This window comes from Neolamprologus multifasciatus, chromosome 2 (genome assembly GCF_963576455.1).
Source record: "Neolamprologus multifasciatus chromosome 2, fNeoMul1.2, whole genome shotgun sequence".
Lineage (NCBI taxonomy): Eukaryota > Metazoa > Chordata > Actinopteri > Cichliformes > Cichlidae > Neolamprologus > Neolamprologus multifasciatus.
In genome coordinates this window covers 35,929,824-35,952,979 of record NC_140440.1, presented here as the reverse complement: position 1 = coordinate 35,952,979, position 23,156 = coordinate 35,929,824, and the positions used below count along the sequence as shown (strand labels likewise).

The window sequence follows — 23,156 nt, the reverse complement described above, 5'->3', positions numbered from 1 at the left end:
GGATGGAAAGTTCTAACGTATACAACAACAAAAAAGACTCAAGTACACACAGTTGAAAAGAAAACTTGTCTGGTAAGCATATCAATGCTGCTGCTTCCAGTAACAGTAATTTATAATAAGAATATTGAAAATAGGAGCTTTGCAAAGATGTAAGTACATGCAGCATCACAAAGAAGGATTAGGGTTTATTGATAATTATAGTTGATTCAGAGTAGCAGACGCATGTAATTTTGATATTTTTAAGGAGGAGTGTGGTATATAGTTGTTATTCACACAAGTGTTTCAGTGCAGTGTTTTTGTGAATCTTTGGATAAGTGAAAGGAAGGAGAGTCACTCCTTTTGGGCTGAAGCTCCTCTGAGGGAAAGCATTGATTAAAGACGGGTCGTTCATGTTGCTGGAGGAGAGAGATTGTTATCAGGGAACTAAATGGTTTCTATCCGAGACCTGATGCAATCTCAGGGACCTGAGACGTCATTTAGAGGAATACAGCTTTTTAGTGCTTGCTGTAACAGACTTCTGTCACTCTGTCTCAAATAAGATACTTGTGCAATTGCAGCTGCAATCTGATTTCGCTCTGCACACTGCGTGAAAAGTTTCCCACGCGGCGTAAGGCACACTAAGGAGTTTGTTACCGTGCAGTTCAATCACTGCTCCTTCATGTTTCTCTAAAATGATCCATATGGAAAATTTAAAAGAACAATTTTGTTTGATAATAACACACGGTGAATGTTAATATTCCGTTTATATCACAGCGCGGTTTCTGTCACTATCAAAATAAGAGCCAACTCAGTCTTCCTGTTGACTGCTTTTAATGTGATGCAGCTGCAGCAGGAACTACTGTTATCTTAGCAGAGCTCTGATGCAGCTGGGGAAGTGAACGGTAAACAGTGAGGCTGATAGCCACAAGTTAAATTACAAACTAAAATGCTGATTACATGCATGCATTGTTTCAAATGAATCCCCTGTGAGTGTGAAGGTGATTTGAGCCCAGTGGGGGAGTAGCAAGCTATTCTGCTACCAAGGAAAATTACCATAAACAATGTAAATACTTTAAATGGCTGTTACAGAGAAAATCCACCCATCCATTCATTTTCTTAACTGCTTATCCAGTTTAAGGTTGTTGAGGGGTGGGGGCCATTTAAAGGCTAGAGGCAGGGTGCACCCTGGGCAGGTCATAAGTCTATCACAGAGCTGACCAGTTCACATTCACACCTATGGCCAGTTTAGACTCACCGGTTCTCATTACTATCTGCAGTCATTTCTATTTGGCAGTACTGGTTTAGTCTAGGACCACTGTGGCCTTAAATCAATACTGCATATTTTTGTATTGATCCGGGCCAGTATCGCCCATAACGATATCGATACTTTTCAATAAATAAGGTGGATGCGTCATTTAATTGCTAAATCTCAATTAATTTTCACGACCTTGAGTGTTTTTTTTTGTGATGTTTCCTTTTTTATTATTAAATAGTTCAAACCCAGGACATAATTAGGACAAAGTTTATAATTAAATCGAAAACGCTTTATTATTGTGGCGGGCCATGGTCTGCGATGCTGCTGCAGGTGAGATGGACTCACCTGCAGCAGCATCAATCATGCCTGGCCGGCTTAAAACCTGCGCTCTGCTTGTTGTAGTTTTTGGTGGTGATTGTACGGCTGGCAGCGGGAGAGCTGCTGCTGTTGATGTAGTTTTACAGCAACCGAGTGATTATTGTGAGAGTCAATGATGCTGGGAAGCATGAAAATGCCATCGGGTCTGCTGTGATGGTTTAGTTATCAAGGGGTGTTTTTTTTTTTGTTTTAAAGTGCAAACCAGTAAAGAAATTCAAACAAACAGGTACTGTTGAGAAACTATAATCAACAAAAACAACTGGTGAAAATATCATTAATATGTAAACAACTTAACAACCCCCAAAGCGTGTAAGTCACGTGACAGCACAACACCTAAACACAAGGGGGGGGCAAAATGTGCCTGCTCTTCGCTGACACAGGAGCGGCGAGTCCGGTGACCTGGCTGTTTCGTCTTTGCTGAAAGTACACCATTGCAAACAAGAGCAGGACGTAAAGAATCGATCTCACCAGGCTAGTATCGATCAGATACCGATGCCGACTTGGTATCGATACAATCGATATTTGGATCGATCCGCCCACCACTACCTTACACGTACATGCGTGGAAATTTGTAGACAGACCACCAGCAAGATCTCACCACAGACGAGGAGTGGGTTTCAAAGTAGCTTGCAGAAGTGAAGCAACTGGGGACAGTAAAGCAGCGTAAACAAAACATCTGCAACATTTGCTCTGATTCTGTGGTCTGCCTGAACAAATCCTAATATTTATATATTTATATCCTAATAATATAATATAAAGAATGAGAGTAGGTTATTGGCTGACTGATTTAAACCAGTGAGACAGTCTTTGTATTATAATAAACTCTTTCACTGTAGCCCTTCATGCTACTCCTGCTGTCAGGCATTTATTTCATCTTTCATTGGTTGTGCTTTCATCACTAGTGCGTCCTATAATCCTGGTTCTCAAGGCCCAGTTTTGGTGGTGCTTTTTAACTGTGCTTTAAGTGCTATGAATCTTATGTTTGGGCAAATGAGCTCACCTCAAAAATAGCTCCTTCGTGTGTCTTGGACTTGCTATTGTACCTGTTCCTGGTAATATGGTCGCATATTTGCACTGAAGCTCTCAGTAAACAATTTATATAATGCTAAACATTTTCCTTAGTAAAAGTGGGAAATATCTGTTGTTGGAATGGGATCAACTGAATGGATAATATTTCTAAACTGGAAAAACATATGTGTGTAGCTCATAACCTGATGTATTCTGCTGAAAGTCAGACTGCTTTCAAAACTTTGAAGCTAAATTACCTATTTAGGTCTTCATGTGCTATTTGTTTGATGTCTAACATGAAGTATAAGTGCAGCTGACGTTGCTTTATTCTGAATGAAGATGCTATTTTGCGGCTTCATTTTTCCAAATTCAATCTACTCTGCTTTGATGTCTGAAGTTACTAATTTTGTGCTATGAGTGGAAATAATGTTGCCTTATGCAGAGCATCAGACAGCAGTACGTTCTAATAGAAAGGCACAGGCTACACCTCTGCTGAGAAGATTGATACACTGGAAGAACAATTTACGCTCACTGACAATTCATTTAAATCATAACCTCGTAGATGTCATCACTGAAAAGGCGACCAAATTTTCCAGAACATTAAGACTTAGATCACATTCACAGGAAGTTGAGGTTCACTTTTCTCTCAGAGGTAAAATGCCAAACTTAAGAAGTTCATTGTGACCATTTGTAGATCAAGAAAGAGGAAGAGCAGATTTAATTTGAATGTTATTAAATTATGTCATGTGGAACACTTTATATGTTAAGGACTTCTGATGTGTGAATTAAAACACATTTGTAACAGTGTCTTTCTGGTTTCTGTACTCGTTGTCTAGATAAAATGATTGTAGGCCTGGCCCCTGTGTTGTTTCCTTCCCCATGTTCTTCTCTGTTGTCCTTTTATCTCTCTGGTCCCAGTGTCATGTGTCTTAATCAGGGTCTTTTTGATGTGTTACTTCTTGTTTTTTTTGTTCTAATGTGCTAGAAGCTACTTTCAGTTCCTTCCTTATTCACAAGATGCTCTCACAGCAGGAAGCTCCACATCATGTTTGGAGGTGGATTTCTTTTTTCTTTTTGTGTTTTTATGCCAGATGGGCTTCTTGATGCAATCCCAAACACTGTTTAACTATTAGTAATTTATTAGTAATTACCCAGATTTAGACCTCTGTGTTGAATCTTTGCAGAGTTTACTATGTAACCTACATAAGTGGCCGATGCCATTGCCAACATTCATGCTTGTGTGGTTTGTGGTGCATTATATGTTAATTACTTTGCTGTTGGGTTTTATATAATTGAGATAGAAACAAATTAAATCCTAGGACTTGTTTCCTTTCTGTGCCCCCACTGTTTGCACATTACCTGATTCCAATAGTTTCAGATATTTTCTGATATCTCTGATTTCTTATATTTAGGCCATTAGGTTATTCTTCCTTTTATGGACTTGATGGATCCGAATGATTGAAAAACTTTGGTTAAAAAGTAGCCAGACATGCTTTGGAAGATTTGTCAATACTAAACTGAGTCTCAATAGTTTTGCGCTGTGGCAACATAAACTATATCTATATTACCAGGGAGGCACTAGTGAGGTATGATAAGCTTTAAATTATGTCATAGGTTACTAGGGATGGGGATTGATAAGAATTTAGAGATTCTGGCTCTGTTATCGCTGTTACTCATTGATTCAATTCCTTATCAATTCTCATTCGGTTCTCATTGGCTCTGCTTTGAGAGTCACCACCATCTCTAAGCAACGTATTAAAGTCATTGCATTCATGCAAATTATTGGATTAGGAATTAAAACATTGTGTCAAGTCAGGAGCTGCACAGCACCACTCATAAAACCTTGAAATATATATGCTTTTTGCTATTTAATAAAAAATTAATGTGTTATAAATATATGATAATCATGTTGACTTTATTTTGACACTATGTGAAAGAGCTTAAAATACCACTGTGATTGTACACTGTGCATATACTTATAAGTACATAAACTACAATACATTATAGATTATTTAGTAATTTATTGTCATTTTTCCTTCCATGGTATTGAAAATGGCAATGGTTATTGATTTTTTTCTTAGGTATCATATCAAGACTAAATTCTAGTATAATTAGAATCTTAATTTATAGGATGGATCATTTTGTGGTGCTACAGGTACACCAGATTATTTATCATTATTTATCTTTAAATCCTGAACAATGGTAACACAGAGCCTTGTGAGTCAATCAAATTGCTGCGTTGCCACCCATGTGGATTAGTAGAGCCCCTCTCGCAAATCATATAATCTCTGCTGCTCTGTAATGACTACAGGTGTGTAATTAACTGCATAGACAGACTGCTCACTTATCAAACACAACGTCAGTATTGACATTTCTTTGTAACTGGATCACACTTTAGTGGATTGGATTATAGGCAAGAATCTACACACGCCACTCTGCAGTAGATGGAAAAAAACTCCATTTGTCTCAGTGCAGGTTTAGCGCTGCAAAATAGAGCAAAAATAGAGCCATAATTGTGTTAAATGAGCAGTTACACTACAATGGCTTGTATCACGTTGGCTAACACCCTTGGCTAAGCAGTTGTATAATCACTTTAATGTGAGGCTGCTAGTTTTAATCCAGCTATCCAAGATAATTTACAAATTCTAAAAGCACTGGAAAAAAGACACTCATTACATGCACCAGTGTGTTAGCCCACAGCTTCACAGCTTTATAGATACATAGGAGTGACGGTAACATTCCAGCTGACTTCATTAAGTTTCATTTTCCATTTTATCTCTCTTGAAGTGGACCATTAAGCTGGCGCACGAGGGTAACTGATCAGCTAATCTGTTTGTGATTTATGTGGCAGGGAAACTGAGGACTTAACTGAGCCTTGGAACGCATTGATTACTGACATGGTTAATTGGCTAACCCTACTGGTACACTGAGACAGGCTTATTGGAAATGTCAAATCAAGTGGCTAATTTGCATTCATGATGTATGGTGTCTATTCCAGCTTCTGCCCAGGCAGCACAAACTGACAGACATAGCTGTAAAGAAAGGCTTGGGATAAATTTGCAACTGACCATCTGGCCTTCCAGGACGCTGGCATTGGCTGCAACCTTTCCCCAACCCAGCATCCACATGTCTGCACTGGATGCGCTTAGCTGGTGGTGATGAATAGAATATGAGCGTATGCATAACTCCTGATGTGAGTGAGGCGCAGTACACCTGTGGGGTTTGAGTAAAGCTCCAGCTTTGGAAGGAGATGTAATTGATAGCATAGTGCTGACTGAATGGAAAATTATTTGTTTTTTAATACGTTGTTCCTGAGTATGCATATATTTTTTAGAGATCAAAACAGTAGCTGAGACAATGTTGCCCCAGAAATACCCGCTGTGTAAGCAGATGAAAACAGCATGAAATGGAAAAATGTGGTTTTAGCTGAAATGGAGGTGGTATGATTTTTCACTGTTTGAATAAAAAGATACAATTGGTTTACTGCAGGCCATGCTAAGGAATATGTTTACAGAATTTCCCAAAGATACAAATGTTCACAAGGAGCATCCTAGGAAATGGCAGCACTTAAAGGGGTTTGTGACTTAAATAGACAAAAACATATTCTGAGAAATCTGACAAAAGTGGACAGAATGTAAAAACAAACAACAGAGAGCAGTTGGGCTGTAGAAGAAAGAAAAAAGCCTTTTGCTTGAAGGTTATTTCACTTTATTCTAAACCTTAATTAAAAGCCTTTCTTCACCAAAGCAACAGATGGATGTGTGTGTTCCTCTTACTCATTAATGTTCTTAACATGTCCTGTAAACAGTGTTGGGGAGTAACGGAATACATGTAGCGCCGTTACGTATTTAAAATACAAAATATGAGTAACTGTATTCCGTTACAGTTACCGTTTAAAAAGGTGGTATTTAGAATACAGTTACTTTGTTGAAATAAATGGATTACACGGCGGTACTTCCCTGTTTCATATTGTGGCGGGTCAGGACTGTTTGGGTTTTGTTTGACAGCTACGTTCTGTTGTTCCAGGCGGCATTACGGTTGCCATGGTTACAGGGTGACGCTCTCTCTCTGCGTGTTTCCTGGGTGAGAGAGCGCCTGTTGTTGTTGTTGTGCTAAGCTAACAGGCAGAATGCTACAGGTATAGCTCTAAAGAATGTAGCATCATGGGCAGTGTAGTCCGTGCTGCAGGGAGAATGGACTGCCATACACGTTATGTGTCTGTGAGCGAGGGAGGGAGAAAAAGGAAAAGTACGAGCTGTCATCGAGCAGAAACGGGAGCTGGAAGCATGTAAATATAATAATAACCACTGCAGCCAAGAAGAGAGCCTGACGAGCCCAGCTGTAAGTAAGCTATTAAGACTCGACTGTACACCGTGTTCGTGTTTTCCTCTGAAACAATAAGTTCTGTTGGAGCAGCCTTTCAACGCCTCTCTCTGTCTCTGCTAGCAAAGTTGACCCAGACAACAAAGTAAAGCTAGTTTTCAGCTACGAGCCAACACAGAACCCACCGTATTAGCCAGAGGTCCCTTTACTACGGTTCGGAGCCGCGGACCTTCAGTAACAGTAATAAATCACAGCAATAGTACATTCATGTAGTTGTAAACAGCATGATAATATATTAAGTAATCCAAAGTATTCTGTTACGTTACTCTCATTGAGTAACGTAACGGAATACGTTACAGAATACATTTTGGGGCATGTATTCTGTAATCTGTAATGGAATACATTTTAAAAGTAACCTTCCCAACACTGTCTGTAAATGACACTCATTGGAGATTCAAGAACCCCAGAATGAGCTTGAGTCATGCAGTACAACTGTGGGAGCTGCTCAGGACAAGGTCTGGCAATGAATTGTTAAGGACATGAATTAGCATCTGTATAAGTCTGCCATTCAAGAGGTTTCCCACAGTAACTGAATAAAATACAGGCACATTTAATATGCAGAGACATTATTTTTCATATCTTCATCCTTGAAGCAGTTCTCTTCTCAATAAAGCAGCAAATGTTGTAGCCTGCAGGGCCATTTGAAAGGTACTGAATAGTCCAAATACATGTCATCCAGTTATCCACTGAATTTGAACAAACCTATAAAGTAATATGAAAATATAACAACAGTGTTTTCAGAGTCGGTGTGCTCAGTCTCATAAAGAGAAACTCTGTGTGAAAGAAATACTGAACCTCAACAAAAAGAGCTGATATACTTTGTGCAACACTCGAGTTTCCCATTTCTGGACACAAAGACGTATTAAATCATTAATTCTGCATGCTTTTAACTATCAAGACTCCTTTTCTCCTCTTTGATGTGTCGACATATCATGTCCCTTTCTAGGTTTATATTAAATTATTAAAGCTCAAAGCTTAAAGTCTTCATTATAGGTAATTTAGTCAGGTGTGAAACATGCTGATTCATTAGGTGATTTTAAGTTCAATATCAACCGACTGCTGTCTGGAAGTAATCTCTCATCACACTTCAGTTGGTTTTTTACTGTTGTGTCTTCTCTTTTATCATGTGGTGAACTGCTTATTGTCCAAAAATGTTCCGCTGCCCTATTTGGCTCATAGAGCCAACCATGAGAAGCAAAGCTCATTTTTCTTGGTTTTGGGGAAGTTTTACAAACAAGAAACCGCAATGGAATAAAAATTCATAATGGCAAGAGCAAAGAGTGACCTCGTTTGCACTTTTCCATCAACAGTTGCAGGGGATTTGTTCACTGTAATTTTGCAATGGTCATTTTAGGCATTTCTGTTAAAATATTAATGGAAGCTATGGAAACAAATGGAGTAATAGTTATATTTCACTTGGTTTTAGAATGAAATGGTCAATATGTTACCACACAAGCATGAAATATACAAAACACAGAGTAAACTCGTTCATTGTCCTGCATCCTCAAAACTCTTTGATGTCATCTAATCTTATCTCTCACTTGAGATGTATTCTGCATTCCAACTTCTGAGTCAACAAAGTAAAGAAAAACTTCAAGTACAACAACTAAATTTTCAACAAGTAGTCTGAGAAGACAGGAATAATGATCTCACCTCAACCATTACACTGGCAGGATTTCACAATAAAATCTCCGGCTGCTTTAAAACACTTTACAATTTATTCAAAGTGTCGATTTTTTCTTCCCCTTTCTTCTTATGCACTAAGAAGCATTTTTAGCATGGGTCTTTTTTCATCTCATGATCTTACACATTAACTGCTTCTTCCAATCCCCTCATGTTTCTACATTTCTCTCATTTTTTCAGCTCTGTTAGAGGTTGTACATGCCAGTAGAGACTGCTTGGTGGCCGGAGACTCGTGCTCGAGCGATGAGACTTGTAGTCCACGTCTTCGTACTTTGCGCCAGTGTGTGGCAGGCAATGGCAGCATGAAACTGGGCCCGGGCGCCAGGAGCCAGTGTGCCAGTGCAGTGTCTGCTCTGCTGTCCAGTCCTTTACACGGCTGCCAATGTAAACGAGGAATGAAGAAGGAGAAGAACTGTCTAAGCATCTACTGGAGTCTGCACCAGTCTATCATCCATGGTATCACACACACACACACACACACACACACACACACACACACACACACACACACACACACACACACACACACACACACACACTTGTAATCTCAATCTATCTGAACCAAAATGTGTTGGGCATAACAACCATTTGCCTGTTTGTCAGGTAACATGTTTTTAGCATACATTACCTATGTGGAGCAATGAAATCCATTTATGTTTGGAAGCCACCCAGGCTGTGTACATGCCCTGGTTTATAGACCTACGTATGGCCAGAATTTAGTTTCTGTGGCATGAAAGCATATTCTTACCACCTGCAGAAACAACTGCTTCTTGGCTTTTTAAAAACACAACATTATGCAAAGAAATAATTAAGAAAATTGTCAAGCATTCAAAGTCATATGTAATTTCTAGATAAATTAGCAGCCAGACCGGTTAGCTTAGCTTATAGAATATCACTTTCATTTTTTTTTCTATATTTTTTAAAGTTTCTTTCTTTGCTGTTGTTTTTTCAGTTGTCTATCATTCTCAGGCAGAGACAGCGTCTCCCAGGAGGTGGTGATCAGGAGTCACGACTAATGATAATAAACACTGTCAGCACTGATGTATACATGTACATGAGAGTGCTGACAGTCCACTGATAAATACAAAAGAATGTTCAGAATAAAAGAACAGGTTTTGAACACATTATTTTTGGCTAAAATGGATCGCAGGAACATATATGTGGCCAGTATGGACTATGTCAGATTAGAGCCTGACCAATACTGTTTGTATGGGTGCATATGCACATCCAGATCCAGAAATTAGTAATCATACACCAGCCAATACTCTGCTACCCTCTTGACACCCTATGCCCTCATATGGACCTCACATTTGGTTTTTCTGCACCTTATAATTCATTCTACTCAATAGTGTTTTATCATTTGTTGCATTGTTACTTAAAAAACAACAACAACAATTTACGTTAATGCTTAGTTTCAATACTTAACATATTTGGAATAGCTGGTGAAATTTAAAATGCGTTGTGAAGCAGAGCTCGGGTCACAGGCTGTTGTACCGGATAAACACAGATCATGTTAAAGTTACATTGAAGGGAAAATAATGAGATATTTATTAACTTTTGTTAATGTTTTCGCAACCTAATTGGCAACTTACTACAAAGACACTGCAGGACTTTTCAGCACCGTCCGCTTTGCTGGGATAATATCGTATGTGGTGTGGGCAGTGCTGAAAGGTACAGCAAGCAATAAAGTCGAAGGCACTCTGCAGGGTAACCTATGAGAGAGAAATTTTAAATGAAATGCAATTTATCAACATTATATTCAGTAAAAAGAAAAAAACAGACATATTGGATAACACACCGATGCTTATTTATCTGTGAAAGGCCAATAGAGGCTCATATATCAGTTGCGCTGTTCATCAAACAACATGGCACAGCAGAAAATCAAAGCAAGGAGCAACAGACAGAGGAGCGCTCTCCTACTGAAAGGCTGCTTCCAGTTTTCTCATGGCTCCCCAAGGAATACTTTGTTACTGATAATAGATAGAGTCCATAAATGTGTAAATAAAGTGAACTGTTCTCAGTGTCAACCTAAACAATTAATCAAGAATCAGTTATTTTGAGGCACCGTTAAGAATGCTACTAGTGTTCATATTTCATGAAAAGGTCTACAGGAAGTGTGTGGCGGAAAATTAAATTGTGGCCAGAGGCTGTAAGCAAGCCTATATAAGAGGACTGGATTACTGGGGGATTCCACATATGTGGTGTACAATAAAGTATATAATTTATGTTATTTATGTTCATAGAGGTTATTATACTTACCCCCATTCTATTCTCTGAAAACAAAGAGCACCATGAGTGTTTAAAAATGCCGCAGTGTCGATGTAAATATAGATATGAAACACTTTTTAGGTTGAGAAATGTTTGGATTATACATGTGGCTACAGAAACGTAAATGCCAGCATCGGCGACTGGGTTGAAAATAACACAATAACCCTGACAAATGAATAATAAGCTGAGGGAATGTGTGTAATTTATGACTGAGTGAACTGGAGTCTCAGTGACTAAATAAAAATGACTACATGCCATTATTTGTGTTTCTTGAGATTTAGATAAACTGTAGCGGCTACTGAAGCCTTTATTCCTAACTGTGCTGTTTTTTTCCCAGGACTCAACCTGGTGGAGAGTTACCCTTATGAGACAGTGGAGAGGGATTACAACTATGTCCGCTTGGCCTCTATTTCTGCTGGCAAGTTCACCAACCTTCATTAACTTTCACCATATTGTAAACCCCTTTGAAGATGTTTGTGTTCTAATAAGTAAACAACATTAAAAGCCTTTTCACTGTAAACATGCCCAATATAAACATTCACATCTCAGACTCAGCTGAATTAACATAATCCATGAACGTCAAAGCATGCTAATGGAGGCATTTTTTGATACTACTGTCTTAAAATAAATGACTATTCCAAATCTGGCCTATGAAAAGAATATACTAGCTTAATATAACACTGAATGACAACAGACTGAACTAAATATCAAATGAGGCAAAGTTTTATCAGGTTTTGGTACTGATGTGGTCGTTGTTATCAAGAGCCAAAGCCATGTTTTGGCTCTACATTATATTAATCTGCTGGGACTGGAACCAACACAACAAAACCAAATTCATATATAATGAACACAAGTAGCAAATGTTTATGTTAAAAACTGGGACCAAATATTTGGCATTTAGCCTAAAAAAAGAACTAAAAATAAATCAGTTATTAAAACATTACTGACTGATCTCCGTTGACATTTCATAAACTGCACCGCTGTCTTCATCTCTTTGACCAGAGGACCTGCCAGCTTTAAAAAAAAAAAAATGTAAACAAGCTTATCACTCATCTCTGAAGTACTCACAGAGGTCAGCTCACTTCCACATTTCCCAGGCAACATAAATCCCAAAGGCTCATTCACAAATTGTCACAAAGTAGCAAAAGCTGCAATCACTGTGCTGCTCGTTTCAGTGGCAGATCTACACATAAATATTTGATATTTGATATATATTTATTAATTCAGTCGTCATATATAAATAACACTATTCAATAATAAGAATAGATCCTAATCAAACAATAAGATCCATATCTATAATACTAATAAATCACTGAACAGGCTCAGTAGTTCCTATATTTATGCCCGGCCTATGTTCTTATCATTAACGGTGCCCTAAGAAATAACATCAACAAACAGAATAATGAATTGCACATTTTTATGCACATATCAACATCGTTCCACAATTTAATCCCAACAACAGAAATAAATCTTTGTTGAATCTCTTTCTTTGCTTTATTATAATAAAATAGAAAACTTAATCTCCCACACTGAGAAAAACCTTCATACGCAGTTTGAGAGTACCTTAGATTTAGCTTGAACTTAATTTGCATTGTTTAAAAAAAACAACAACAAATTTAATTTGTTTGCATTTAATTTCAACCAGTTTCAACATATGGAACCTGAGAAACATGGGCTCAGTGTGATCATAATGTCCAGACTTGTTAATGACCCGTATTACTCTTTTTTGTAACATAACTATTGGATTTATTATTGTTTTGAGGGTCATGCCCCACAGTTCCACACAGTAAGAAAAAAGGAAGTAAATTATATGCAGGGCATTATAATCCAACACATCCTTAGTTAAAAAAAAAACTCCTAATGATTTTGATATATTTTACCTATAATATAATGAAACTTGTTATGTTTCATGTTAATTTCAGTCATGACATCTAAAATTTTACCTCATAGACTCTTAATTTTAGATGTTGAAACCTTTAATTCAATATTACATTAGTATAACAATAGTTCTGATGCAAAAGATAACTTGTTACAATAAGTTTGTACCTGTGCTATTTGATGTTACCTACGACTGAACATTCACAGTCACCATGAAATAAGAAATGGAAGACGAGTAAAAAAAAGTAAGTAAAAGTAAGTAGTTCAAAGTCTGATAGTGAAGTATTTTAGCCGTTGACAAGCATTTCAGTCTAAAGCAAAGGACATGACAACTCAGAAATCACTTTGCATTTAATTCAGCACCAAATCAGTAAAAGAATTACTCCGAGGCGCTTTATGTCGTAAGTTAAGGACTTTAATAATATATTAAAATTCTTTACTGTTCTCTGGTAATACCTTATTTAACCTACTTTGTGGAGGTGTGGGTAAATACATGTAAACGTTCATTATAACTGGTGTACATTCTGCAGAAAAGTAACAAGAATTGCACGTCGTACTGGGTTTTTGAAAACTCAATTTTTCTTTTCTTACTGTCATGTTTAAATTCTGCGACCCTGTGGAATTCAAATGAGAAAAAAAGGAACAATTGAGGGTTCATAATTTTTCTGTTGGGCTGGGGGACGGGGTGCAATTTAAAAGGCAAATTAAATTCAAAGACTCACAATATTCAGATTAATCTCAGTTCAATCAATCCCATCTCAGTTATGAGGCAGGGTAGACCCTGGACAGTTCTCCAGTCTGTCACAGGGCTAACAGAGTGACAGACAACCATTCACACTCTCATTCATGTCTATGAGCAGTTTAGAATGAGCAGTTAACCTAACCCTAGTTAACCTAACCCTAGTTAACCTAACCCTTCTAGCTGCATGTCTTTGGACCGTGAGAGTACCTGAGGAGAATCCACACAAACACAGAGAGAACATTCAAACCTCACACAGAAAGGCTCTGGCTTGATTCGCACCTTCAGGACCTTCTGATGTGAGGCAATAGTGCTAACCACTGCGCTCTACCAAATATGAAACACTTTAAAAATATATTTTTTCTCCAGTATAAGGTCATAGAGGGGTTGAAATAAAGCAATCAACCAATCATTCAAAATTATGACATGGTGCTATGTTCAAAGCACTGAAGGCCAGACTCTTCGTCTGATGCTCCTTCTGTTTTTCTGATCCCCCAATTTTTGTTTACACACACACTTCCTCCTTAAACCTGATGTTCAATTGCAAACTCCTGATGTTTTAACAACAGGAGTTTGCATCTCATCAGGATAAATTGGTGAACTAGTTCATGCTTATGTTCTCATTCACACACACACCAAACCTCTCGATTAGTTGTTGAAACCTCGTCACTGACCTTACTTCCGTCCACAGACTCTGATGTTGGCATGACAACTGTGAATCGCTGCCTGGATGCAGCCAAGGCTTGCAATGTGGACGACTTGTGCCAGAAGCTCCGCACAGAATATGTCTCGGCTTGTATCAAACCCACTGCCAAGTCAGGCCTGTGCAACCGGCCCAAATGCAACAAGGCCCTGCGCAGGTTCTTTGACCGTGTTCCTGCTGATTACACACATGAGCTGCTCTTCTGCCCGTGTACGGACACAGCCTGTGCAGAGCGTCGAAGGCAGACCATTGTACCCAGCTGCTCGTATGAGACGGTGGATAAACCCAACTGTATTGCACAGATGAGGATCTGCAAAGCTGACTATGTGTGCAGGTAGGAACAGAAGTGAATACGTAATAATAGACTAATAACAGACTCCACTTGGCAAATGCATGCATCAAAACATAAAGGAGGTTTGCTTGCATCCGTAAATTATTTATATAATATCAGCATGTTATTGGTTTCTGCTTACAAATATTATTTTTCAACAGTTTTTTCAGTTTTTGGGAAATAAATAACCAGCAGATATAATCAGACACGTCTCCAGTGAGCTCACGGTTGTACTTCTTGTTCTGCTTTGGAGCCAAAACCAGTTTTTCACCTGCTACAGGTTCTGGCTAGAGGCTAATTCAAGCCTGAAGTAAATTTTCCAGGGCAGAACAAGACTAACATCAAGTTAGAGTTTCTCTCTGGAGGAGGTAGCTGGTGAGAAAGCACGAGGGTATTACCAACTAGTTAATCAATTGCAGATGGCGTTTTCTCCCAGAAGGAGAAAAAAATAAAAGTTTCTAAATGCAGCTTTCTTCAGCAACCTGCATAAGTAAAAGTTTTTGTTGGAAAGCATTTATCTCTATGCATCTTATTTTGATACAGCAACACACGGCACTAAGATAATAGTTTACTCCAGCTTTGATATTGCTAAATACTCTAGTTTCTCTTGTTTCTCTTGGATATAGATTTTACTTGTATTCTCCATACATATTTAGGCCAGTGCTGTTCAATAGTATGGCTCTTTGAAACTAAATAAACAGCCACTCAATCAACCAAATGGCCTGCTGTTTTACCCTAAAGCTTTGTACCACCAGTGGTTAGAACACCCCAGAGAGCCTGTTGGAATAACACATTAAATATTTAGCACAGATAAAGAGCCAGATGGATCAGAGTTATCACTCATTGCTATCTCTGGTCATGGCCATTATTTTTCCACAGCCCCATTAGACTCAGAGGGCTTTACTAATGATCCCAGGTCTGGGGGATGAAATATATTACTCTTTCTATCACTTTCACATTACAGCTCAGTGCTTTCACTCTTCACCGTGGCCTGCAATATTTCTTTAATGTTGGAGCAGCAAACTCTTAATTAAATGACTGAGTTATAACTTAAGTTACTTAGAGTAAGAAATTATATGTAAAAATGAAATCAGCAAACCTTTTAGATAAAAATATTGAGCTCTGTTCTTCCTAACTAGTATGCATTTTGTGTTTTTATAGGTCTCGTCTGGCACAGTTTCAGTATGACTGTGAACCGTCCAAAACATCTGCCAGTGGCTGCAAGCAAGACAACTATGGAGCCTGCCTCCTCGCCTACACAGGGCTTATAGGTAGGTGAACGTCTGAAATGTAACACGGAGAGCGAAAACACACAGTGGAAAAAATAAAATCAACACCTGTAGGAGGAAAAAGACAGTATGTGAGGCATATGTTGGGAGAGAGGAGGAAAGAGAAAACTGTGCAGCCTCAAATGCACCGCAGTGAGCGAAAGCTAGCTAGCAGCTAAATTAATAAATACAGAACAGGTTAAGATTGAGTGGGAGAACGAAAAGACAAAGTTCAGCTTGGTATAAGATGGTAGAAGTATAAATATCTCTCATTACAGAAAGAACTGAAGTTCTTCATACAGAGTGAGGTTTAATCTGTTTTATAACAGGTGGAAAAGAAAAAGAGCAGGTAGAGCAGACGTTTTGTTTCCATGCACTGGAAAGAGGAGCTAATGCATTTCAAGAATCTCAAATGGTGCCCCTCACTTGGCTTTTTCATTCTTGTCTTGTATTTATTAAAGTACTTGAAATCCCACCAACACTATGTTGGGGGGCAAACAGAAAACGATCTCAATGCCAGAGACTTCTGTGACCTCAAAAAGAGAAAATCGGAGCATTTTTCAGCATCACTCTATTATATAATATTGTAACTCTGTAACTTTTGTCGGTGCTGTGCTTTTTTGGAAACCAAATTTCCCAGAGGAACCCACCTGAGGGATTAATAAAGTTTTATCTTATCTTATCTCTTAATATGACTGCAGCTAATCTAACCTGTGGTGTTATAATGTTACCATGCTTTTACACCAGGTCAGTGTGTGGGGAATGCAGAGTCCATTAAGGCTTCAGAAAATAATGCATCATGATTACAGTGTAACAAGTCAAAAGCAATGCACATTTAATATTGATTGACGCCTGGCGCTGTCTCTCTGCAGGAAGTACAATAACTCCCAACTATGTTGACAACTCCACGTCCAGCGTAGCCCCGTGGTGCTCATGCTCAGCCAGTGGGAGCCAGAGAGATGAGTGTGAGAACTTCCTGGGATATTTCACAGACAACATCTGTCTCAGTGAGTGCGACCTTTTACTCTAATGTCAACAAAGAAGTGCACAAGTTTTTGTTGTAGGATTGTGTTCATTTAGAGATATTTGGGAGTAAATCGTTAGACTATGCTGTTGGCAGCCTGTTTAACTGGTGATATGTGGTTCAAAGAAAGGGTTAATGCGTCTTTTTTGTAAGTTTTGTTTATAGATTAACCCTTGCTGGTGTTAACCCTTGTGTAATGTCAATATTTTTGTTACTCTGCCAACATTTATTGTGTTATTAAATCAATGCAACCACAACCATCCATCCATTCTCTTCCGCTCATCCATGTCAGGGACTTGCTGGCGCTGAAGCATTTCCCAGCCGCCGCAGGGCGAGACGCGGGGTACAACCATGACAGTTTATGGATGTTTACTTTTTCTCAATGGCAACCATTGGAGCATTGTATGGTTAATATTTAGAATTTACTGCTGTTAAAACACATGTACAGAAGTGATACTCGTGACAAAATGTAATAAAAAAAGAAAAATCAATCATAATCAAGATATACTGTAGGCAGAAAGAAATGTGTTTATGTTGAACAAATATAAATGAAGGTTTCCTGACTGTTTACGTCTGTGAAACGGACCAGATTTATGCCACTCTGGAAAACAAATAGCTCATGTCTGCCGATCTATACGACACATGAGGGACTGTTTTGCTGTCTTGCATTTGTATTTCCTACACTTGATGAAAGTATACTGTGACTGCCTGCCCATTTTGTTGTGTCACACATTGCAGCTCTTATATATTTGTTGTCACTGGATCTAGAACAGAATTTAGAACAGGGAACATTTCTTGATAGTGATGAATTTTAGTGGCATCTGGGATGAAAAGTTCTTAATCAGATTTGAGGTCCTGGTCCTGGTTGCACCATGCTGGCAGGTCTGCAGGGTTGCTCAACAGTTTTCTCTCCTTGCTGGTGTTGGGCTTGTTCTCGGCATAAATTATGGTCAAGCTCATCCTTGTCTTATGCGTTGCTATACCTTAAACGGTTGAGCACAGGGGCGTAATTTCCAGGGGGGTTAGGGGGGTTATGACTAGGCCTGCACAATAGATCAAAAATTTATTGTCATCGCGATATCGGCCTGTGCGATGGGCCCATCGCAAAAGACGGCGTAAACTGCGATAATTGGGCACCTTAAAATGTTTACACACGTGCTTTAAAGAATTTACCAATCTAAGAAACCCTTTTACACATTTGACCAGTCGAATAGAGCCCTTCACAGCATTAACCAATCATATGAATTAGAGGCCCGCCTCCTACGTAGGTGGGGAGTAAACAACGCTGCAGCAACGAGTCAGAGTTGTAATGGCTGAGAGCGAGACGCATGACGAGAACGCTACTGACTATGAACTCGTGGCTAAAAAAAAGTACCTCGCTTATTTGGAGGTACTTTGGATTTGATAAAGGCGACGTTCTCCAAACACAGGTGCTCTGCAAAACTTGCCGAACACTCGTGGCAACCACCAGAGGAAACACGACTAATCTCCACCATCATCTTCAACAACCACAGAGAACTGTTTGAAGAGTTCTAGGGCTAGCTAATGTTGCTAATGTTAAGACAAAGAGCGCCGCAGTCCAACAGCCGTCTCTGTATCAGAGTTTTTCAAGTGGAACTCCTTATGAGAAAACGTCGAAGCGCTACAAAGAAATAACAGAGGCCATTACACATGTTTTGGCCAAAGACATGATGCCTATAAATACAGTTAGCAGAGAGGGCTTCAGCAGTCTGATACATAAAGTGGACCGGAGATACCGCATCCCCTCACGAAACTACTTTTCCCACGTCGCCATTCCACAAACGTACGAAACATGCCGCAAGACCGTCAGGTTTGAACTGAGCCAAGCTGAAAACTACGCAAGCACTACAGACCTATGGTCAAGTCGTACAACGGAGCCATATATGAGTTTCACAGTGCACTTCCTCACCGAAGACTCAGTGTCTAAGAGACTGTGTATTTTCCAAACTCTCACACTAATGAAAATATAGCCCGTGTATTACGTGAGGTGCTGGCCAGCTGGTGTCTTAAAGAAGACCGACAAGTGTGTTCTGTTTATTTAAAACTAATTCTAGAGACCGGGAAGGATGTCTTTCAGAATTCAAGCCTCAGAAAAATTTTATGGGGGCAGTGTTTCAATGTTAAAGTGCACTTTGTTGTTACACTGCTAATACAGCAGCTTTCTTTAATTAAAACTGTTGCAGTAAAACGGAAATTATGTATTTGTTTTTTTGTTTTGTGTTGCAATTAATTTTATCGCAAGTCATATCGTTATCGCAATATTGATCACAGTTATCGCACATCGCAGGTTTTCCTAATATTGTGCAGCCCTAGTTATGACCCCCCCAATAATCAGACCCAACCAATATAACCCCAATAAAATTATGAATTATTTTGCATAAATAGGCTGTTGATTTTCTTTAATCATTTCAGGTATTACCCGCAAAATAGTTGCATGTTTAATCATCTGGCAATTTACCCAGATTGATTTATTTAGACAGAGATCTTGACTCCCCCCCCCCCCCCCCCCCCCCCCCCCCAATGCTCAGCAAAAAGTTATGCGGATGGTTGAGCAGGTAGGCTTAACGCTACTGCAGGGGCCTGAGTTTGACTCTGCCCCAGACCATTTCCCATGGGTTACCCCACACACACATACACTCCTTCCCCACCCTTCTAACTAGAGTTTACACTGTCCTATCCAATAAAAGCAAAAGGCCTTGCATTCATTATCTTCCAAATTCGCCTCTCTTCTACAATGTCTGAGTTCAAAATCTTTTCACTGTCTTGATGGATACACAGTAACAGGCGAAGTGCTGCGTTCCACCACTGACTCGCAGTCGATTTGAGTAGTTCCCAAAAAAAGAGGGTAAAATGTGCAGGATGACAGGTGTAAGTGCTTGAAATGTAACACTGTTGGGAACTTGTGCAGGAAAATCAGCAGAAAGATGGAAATGAGCATGCATGCAGGTACACATATAGAAACAAATCCTGCTCCATCCACCCACTCAGTGTTTACAGAGTGAAGTTAGGGGTTAAACTTCAGGGAGACTTACTGGGGATATTAACAATTTTGCTCATTTATATTTCATATTATATTCACTATATAGCACATTACTTTATGTGAAATTGAACTGCGTCTGGCACAAGTTTAAAAAGACAGAACCTGCAACTGTAGAGCTGAAACAAATCCTGTTTTTCCAAATTGCTGGCTCGCTCTGATTTCTGTGGTTTCACATCCTTCCACTCAACTGGTTGAGCAGCGTAATTTCATTTGTAAGATAAAACACAAAAATTGCATTTATTAATCAGTATAATTTTCACTGATAACCTGTAATACAGGACATTCAAGGGGCTTGATATAAAAACCAAATTAAGCTCCATGGCAGGCATAATGATAGGATGGAGCTGTTGGGATTCAGTGAGAAAATGTTTTCTACTTCATCACTGGCACAGAGAGAGATGGATTTAAATCAAGGGTCTCAATTCAGAGTGTGCTCTTTCTCATTGCCTCTGGTTCATTCTTTCTTTGATTCTTTCATTTATGAATGAAACAAAACACTTTTTAAAATTTTGTATGATCATTTTATGTGGTTTCCTTGGTAATCCCACCTGCTCTTTCAGACAGTCACTTCTAACTGAATTATATGTAAGCAACCCTGTAATTATTAGCCTATTTAAAGAACTGTTTTAATTCCCCAGGTGTGTTAAAGTGATCAAAAAAGAGATAAATGTGCAAAATAACTAAATAATTGGTCTCCTGACCAATCAGCTCTCTGGAAAATAATCACACCATTCTTGGAAGATCCCTCAGACCTCGGTGGATAGAAAGAGGTTTTTACAAGTATCTAAAGCAGGAAAGGACAATTAATTTTCCCGAGGTTCCATATGAGACACTGGGACAGTCACAATTTCTCATGTGGCCCCTTGAAAAAATTAATTACCCACTACTTTTCTAAACTCTTTTTTTTGTTCAGAGGTGAGCAAGAAATACAAATTCTTAGACACAACATTTATCCATTTTTTGTTTATCTTGGGCTGCTAGAAATTTTAAAATAATGTTATTGTTCTTTAGACCTTGATATCTGATCATTAAAACAGAGCACCTATTTGTACTATACTATCTATACTATCAAATTAGCAAGTATAGGCTGCATTTGAAATATGGTTTTATATTTATTCTTTTAACTTACTCTTCATTGTTAAATTTAAAGGTATTTTACACACATCTGCACATGCATTTACTGTAATCTGCCAGGTTTCCTGTTATTTAATGAGGGAAACAATGCTGATACGTCTGTTGACATAGTGAGCATTTTGTTGTTTACCTTTATAAGATAACATAGGCCAGACTTTATTTTTATAGTGTTGCAAACCAAAGGTGCTTGAAGCTGTTAAACTTGCACTGACACACTCTTTAATTATCTGCAGCCATAACAAGGATGCTACAGATTTCCTTGCAGAACTTGCTGATATTTGTTGAAATGTCTCTATATATATATAATGCATATAATGCTTTTTTAAACTGTAATTTTCAGACATTCTCAGCTGACACAACATAAATTTGTCACCATTGCCATACATGTATTTGCATTATGTGTTTCTCTAGTCTCTTTGTTTTCCATGCAAACTTCCTCTCTTTCCTTCATATTTTCATGACCTCTGCTCCGGAGTGTAAATAATGAATGTCCTTATTACTGACCCTAGCAAGCACATATCTATCACAGAACCTGTACACACTGAGAATATCTTTGGTAACGAGGTGAATCTTTGGCCAGTCTTTGCTCGGCCCCCTGCCTAGAACAGATACAGAGACGTCTCACAGTTATTTGGCCAGTGCAAACGGTCTAAGTGTTAATGAGGTCGATGTGGAGAGGCAGGTGCAGTTTGGATACTTGAAGAGAATACTGAGTATTTTCGCCTTTCTTTTTTCCTTTTCTCCTATGCTGTCCAAATCCAAACTGGCCTTGGCCTCGGAGAACCTCTTATGCAAGATTTACAACGCAGAACAGGAGGCATCTGTCATGACTGAATAAGACATGAATGTAACTCAATGAAAACACCAAGGTGCTGCTGAGGAATAGCAACATTTTTACTGCTATATCTAATGTTTCAGGTAATGCGTTCATGATGTTTGGAAGCGAATCAGACCAACAGCCGACTCACAGCCAGTACAGCACAGCCAGCCAAGGCAGAGGAGAACACAGCAGCACCACCTCTCCACCTGGAACCATAGAAACTATGAGGAACATTCTGGATACAATAATACCAACACAGGTGTGCAGTTTTCCCGTCATTCTTTTCTTGCATCTACAAAATCCACGTTTAGAAGTGAACCATTTCTGACTAAAGCGTTTCTCAGATGTGCAACATTGTTGACATAAATCGTGCTAATATGACCATTTTTTAAGGTATAAACATTTGAATTCACCTCCAAAAGTTGATTCTGTTCATCAGTATTCGTCACTCATCAGTCTGAAGACGTCACCTGAAAACGCTACGTCCAGATGAACAGGATCAACTTTTGGAGTTTTACTTACCTGGATGATTGAACATGCATCAAGACATTTGAATTCACCCTTATAAAGGACCATCATGGGACACTTTTATAACTAACACTGCTGCTAATACTTGCATTAGGCAACACAATACTAGCCAGATAATAGCCTAACCAAGCTGACATGGGGGGCTGATTAGGAAGTCTCGAAATAAGGTTTACCTTTTTGTTAATTCATTTCAGTGCAAATAAATATGTAGTGCATTTTAACTTCTGCACACACATACTGCACAATAGCAAGTTCACTCTCTTTATTCAGAATGAGAAGTATAAAAAATACTGTTTTCATTGCCAAGTGATGATCTGTGGCGCCTAGGTTAAATGTTATTCATAAAAATGTAAGTTGCACACAGAAATATTCAATGGACCACTGCAGCTAGTCTTTGACACATCCATGTGCAGCAGGCTATGCATGTTCAAGGTCCAATGTAGAATAGAATAGAATAGAATTCAACTTTATTGTCATTGCACATGTCACAGGTACAGGGCAACGAAATGCAGTAGCACTGCAGCCAGCCATTTTTCTTGGGGAGGACATTAAGTATAATATATTACAATATAATTAATATATTACATCTTTGACTATGATGACCTAATCTGACACAGAAACCATTTCAAAACACAATTGTGTGTGTGAGGGTCTCCTAACTACTCACTGCATTTCAGCAGCTCTCGCTTCCACTTTATCTTTACTTCGGTCCTTAC

The 23,156-nt window shown here is 38.8% G+C and overlaps 1 protein-coding gene and 1 long non-coding RNA gene across 5 annotated transcripts in view; one reads left to right on the top strand and one right to left on the bottom strand.

Annotated features, from left to right (window-relative positions):
* The window catches only part of LOC146524987 (uncharacterized), a 358,835-nt gene that overhangs the window by 196,890 nt on the left and 138,789 nt on the right, over window positions 1-23,156 (bottom strand). The gene's annotated exons all lie outside the window — the stretch shown is intronic.
* The window catches only part of gfra4b (GDNF family receptor alpha 4b), a 64,019-nt gene that overhangs the window by 36,131 nt on the left and 4,732 nt on the right, over window positions 1-23,156 (top strand). For 3 of the 4 annotated variants that reach the window (XM_085131100.1, XM_085131115.1, XM_085131107.1), the window contains 6 exons: window positions 8,867-9,142; window positions 11,292-11,372; window positions 14,263-14,608; window positions 15,767-15,876; window positions 16,746-16,880; window positions 22,011-22,171. In XM_085131100.1, coding sequence (XP_084987226.1) covers window positions 8,867-9,142; window positions 11,292-11,372; window positions 14,263-14,608; window positions 15,767-15,876; window positions 16,746-16,880; window positions 22,011-22,171 — 1,109 coding nt within the window. Of the gene's footprint in view, window positions 1-4,711; window positions 6,962-8,866; window positions 9,143-11,291; window positions 11,373-14,262; window positions 14,609-15,766; window positions 15,877-16,745; window positions 16,881-22,010; window positions 22,172-23,156 lie in introns of those variants that run through there. The other variant, XM_085131118.1, reaches the window with a different exon arrangement.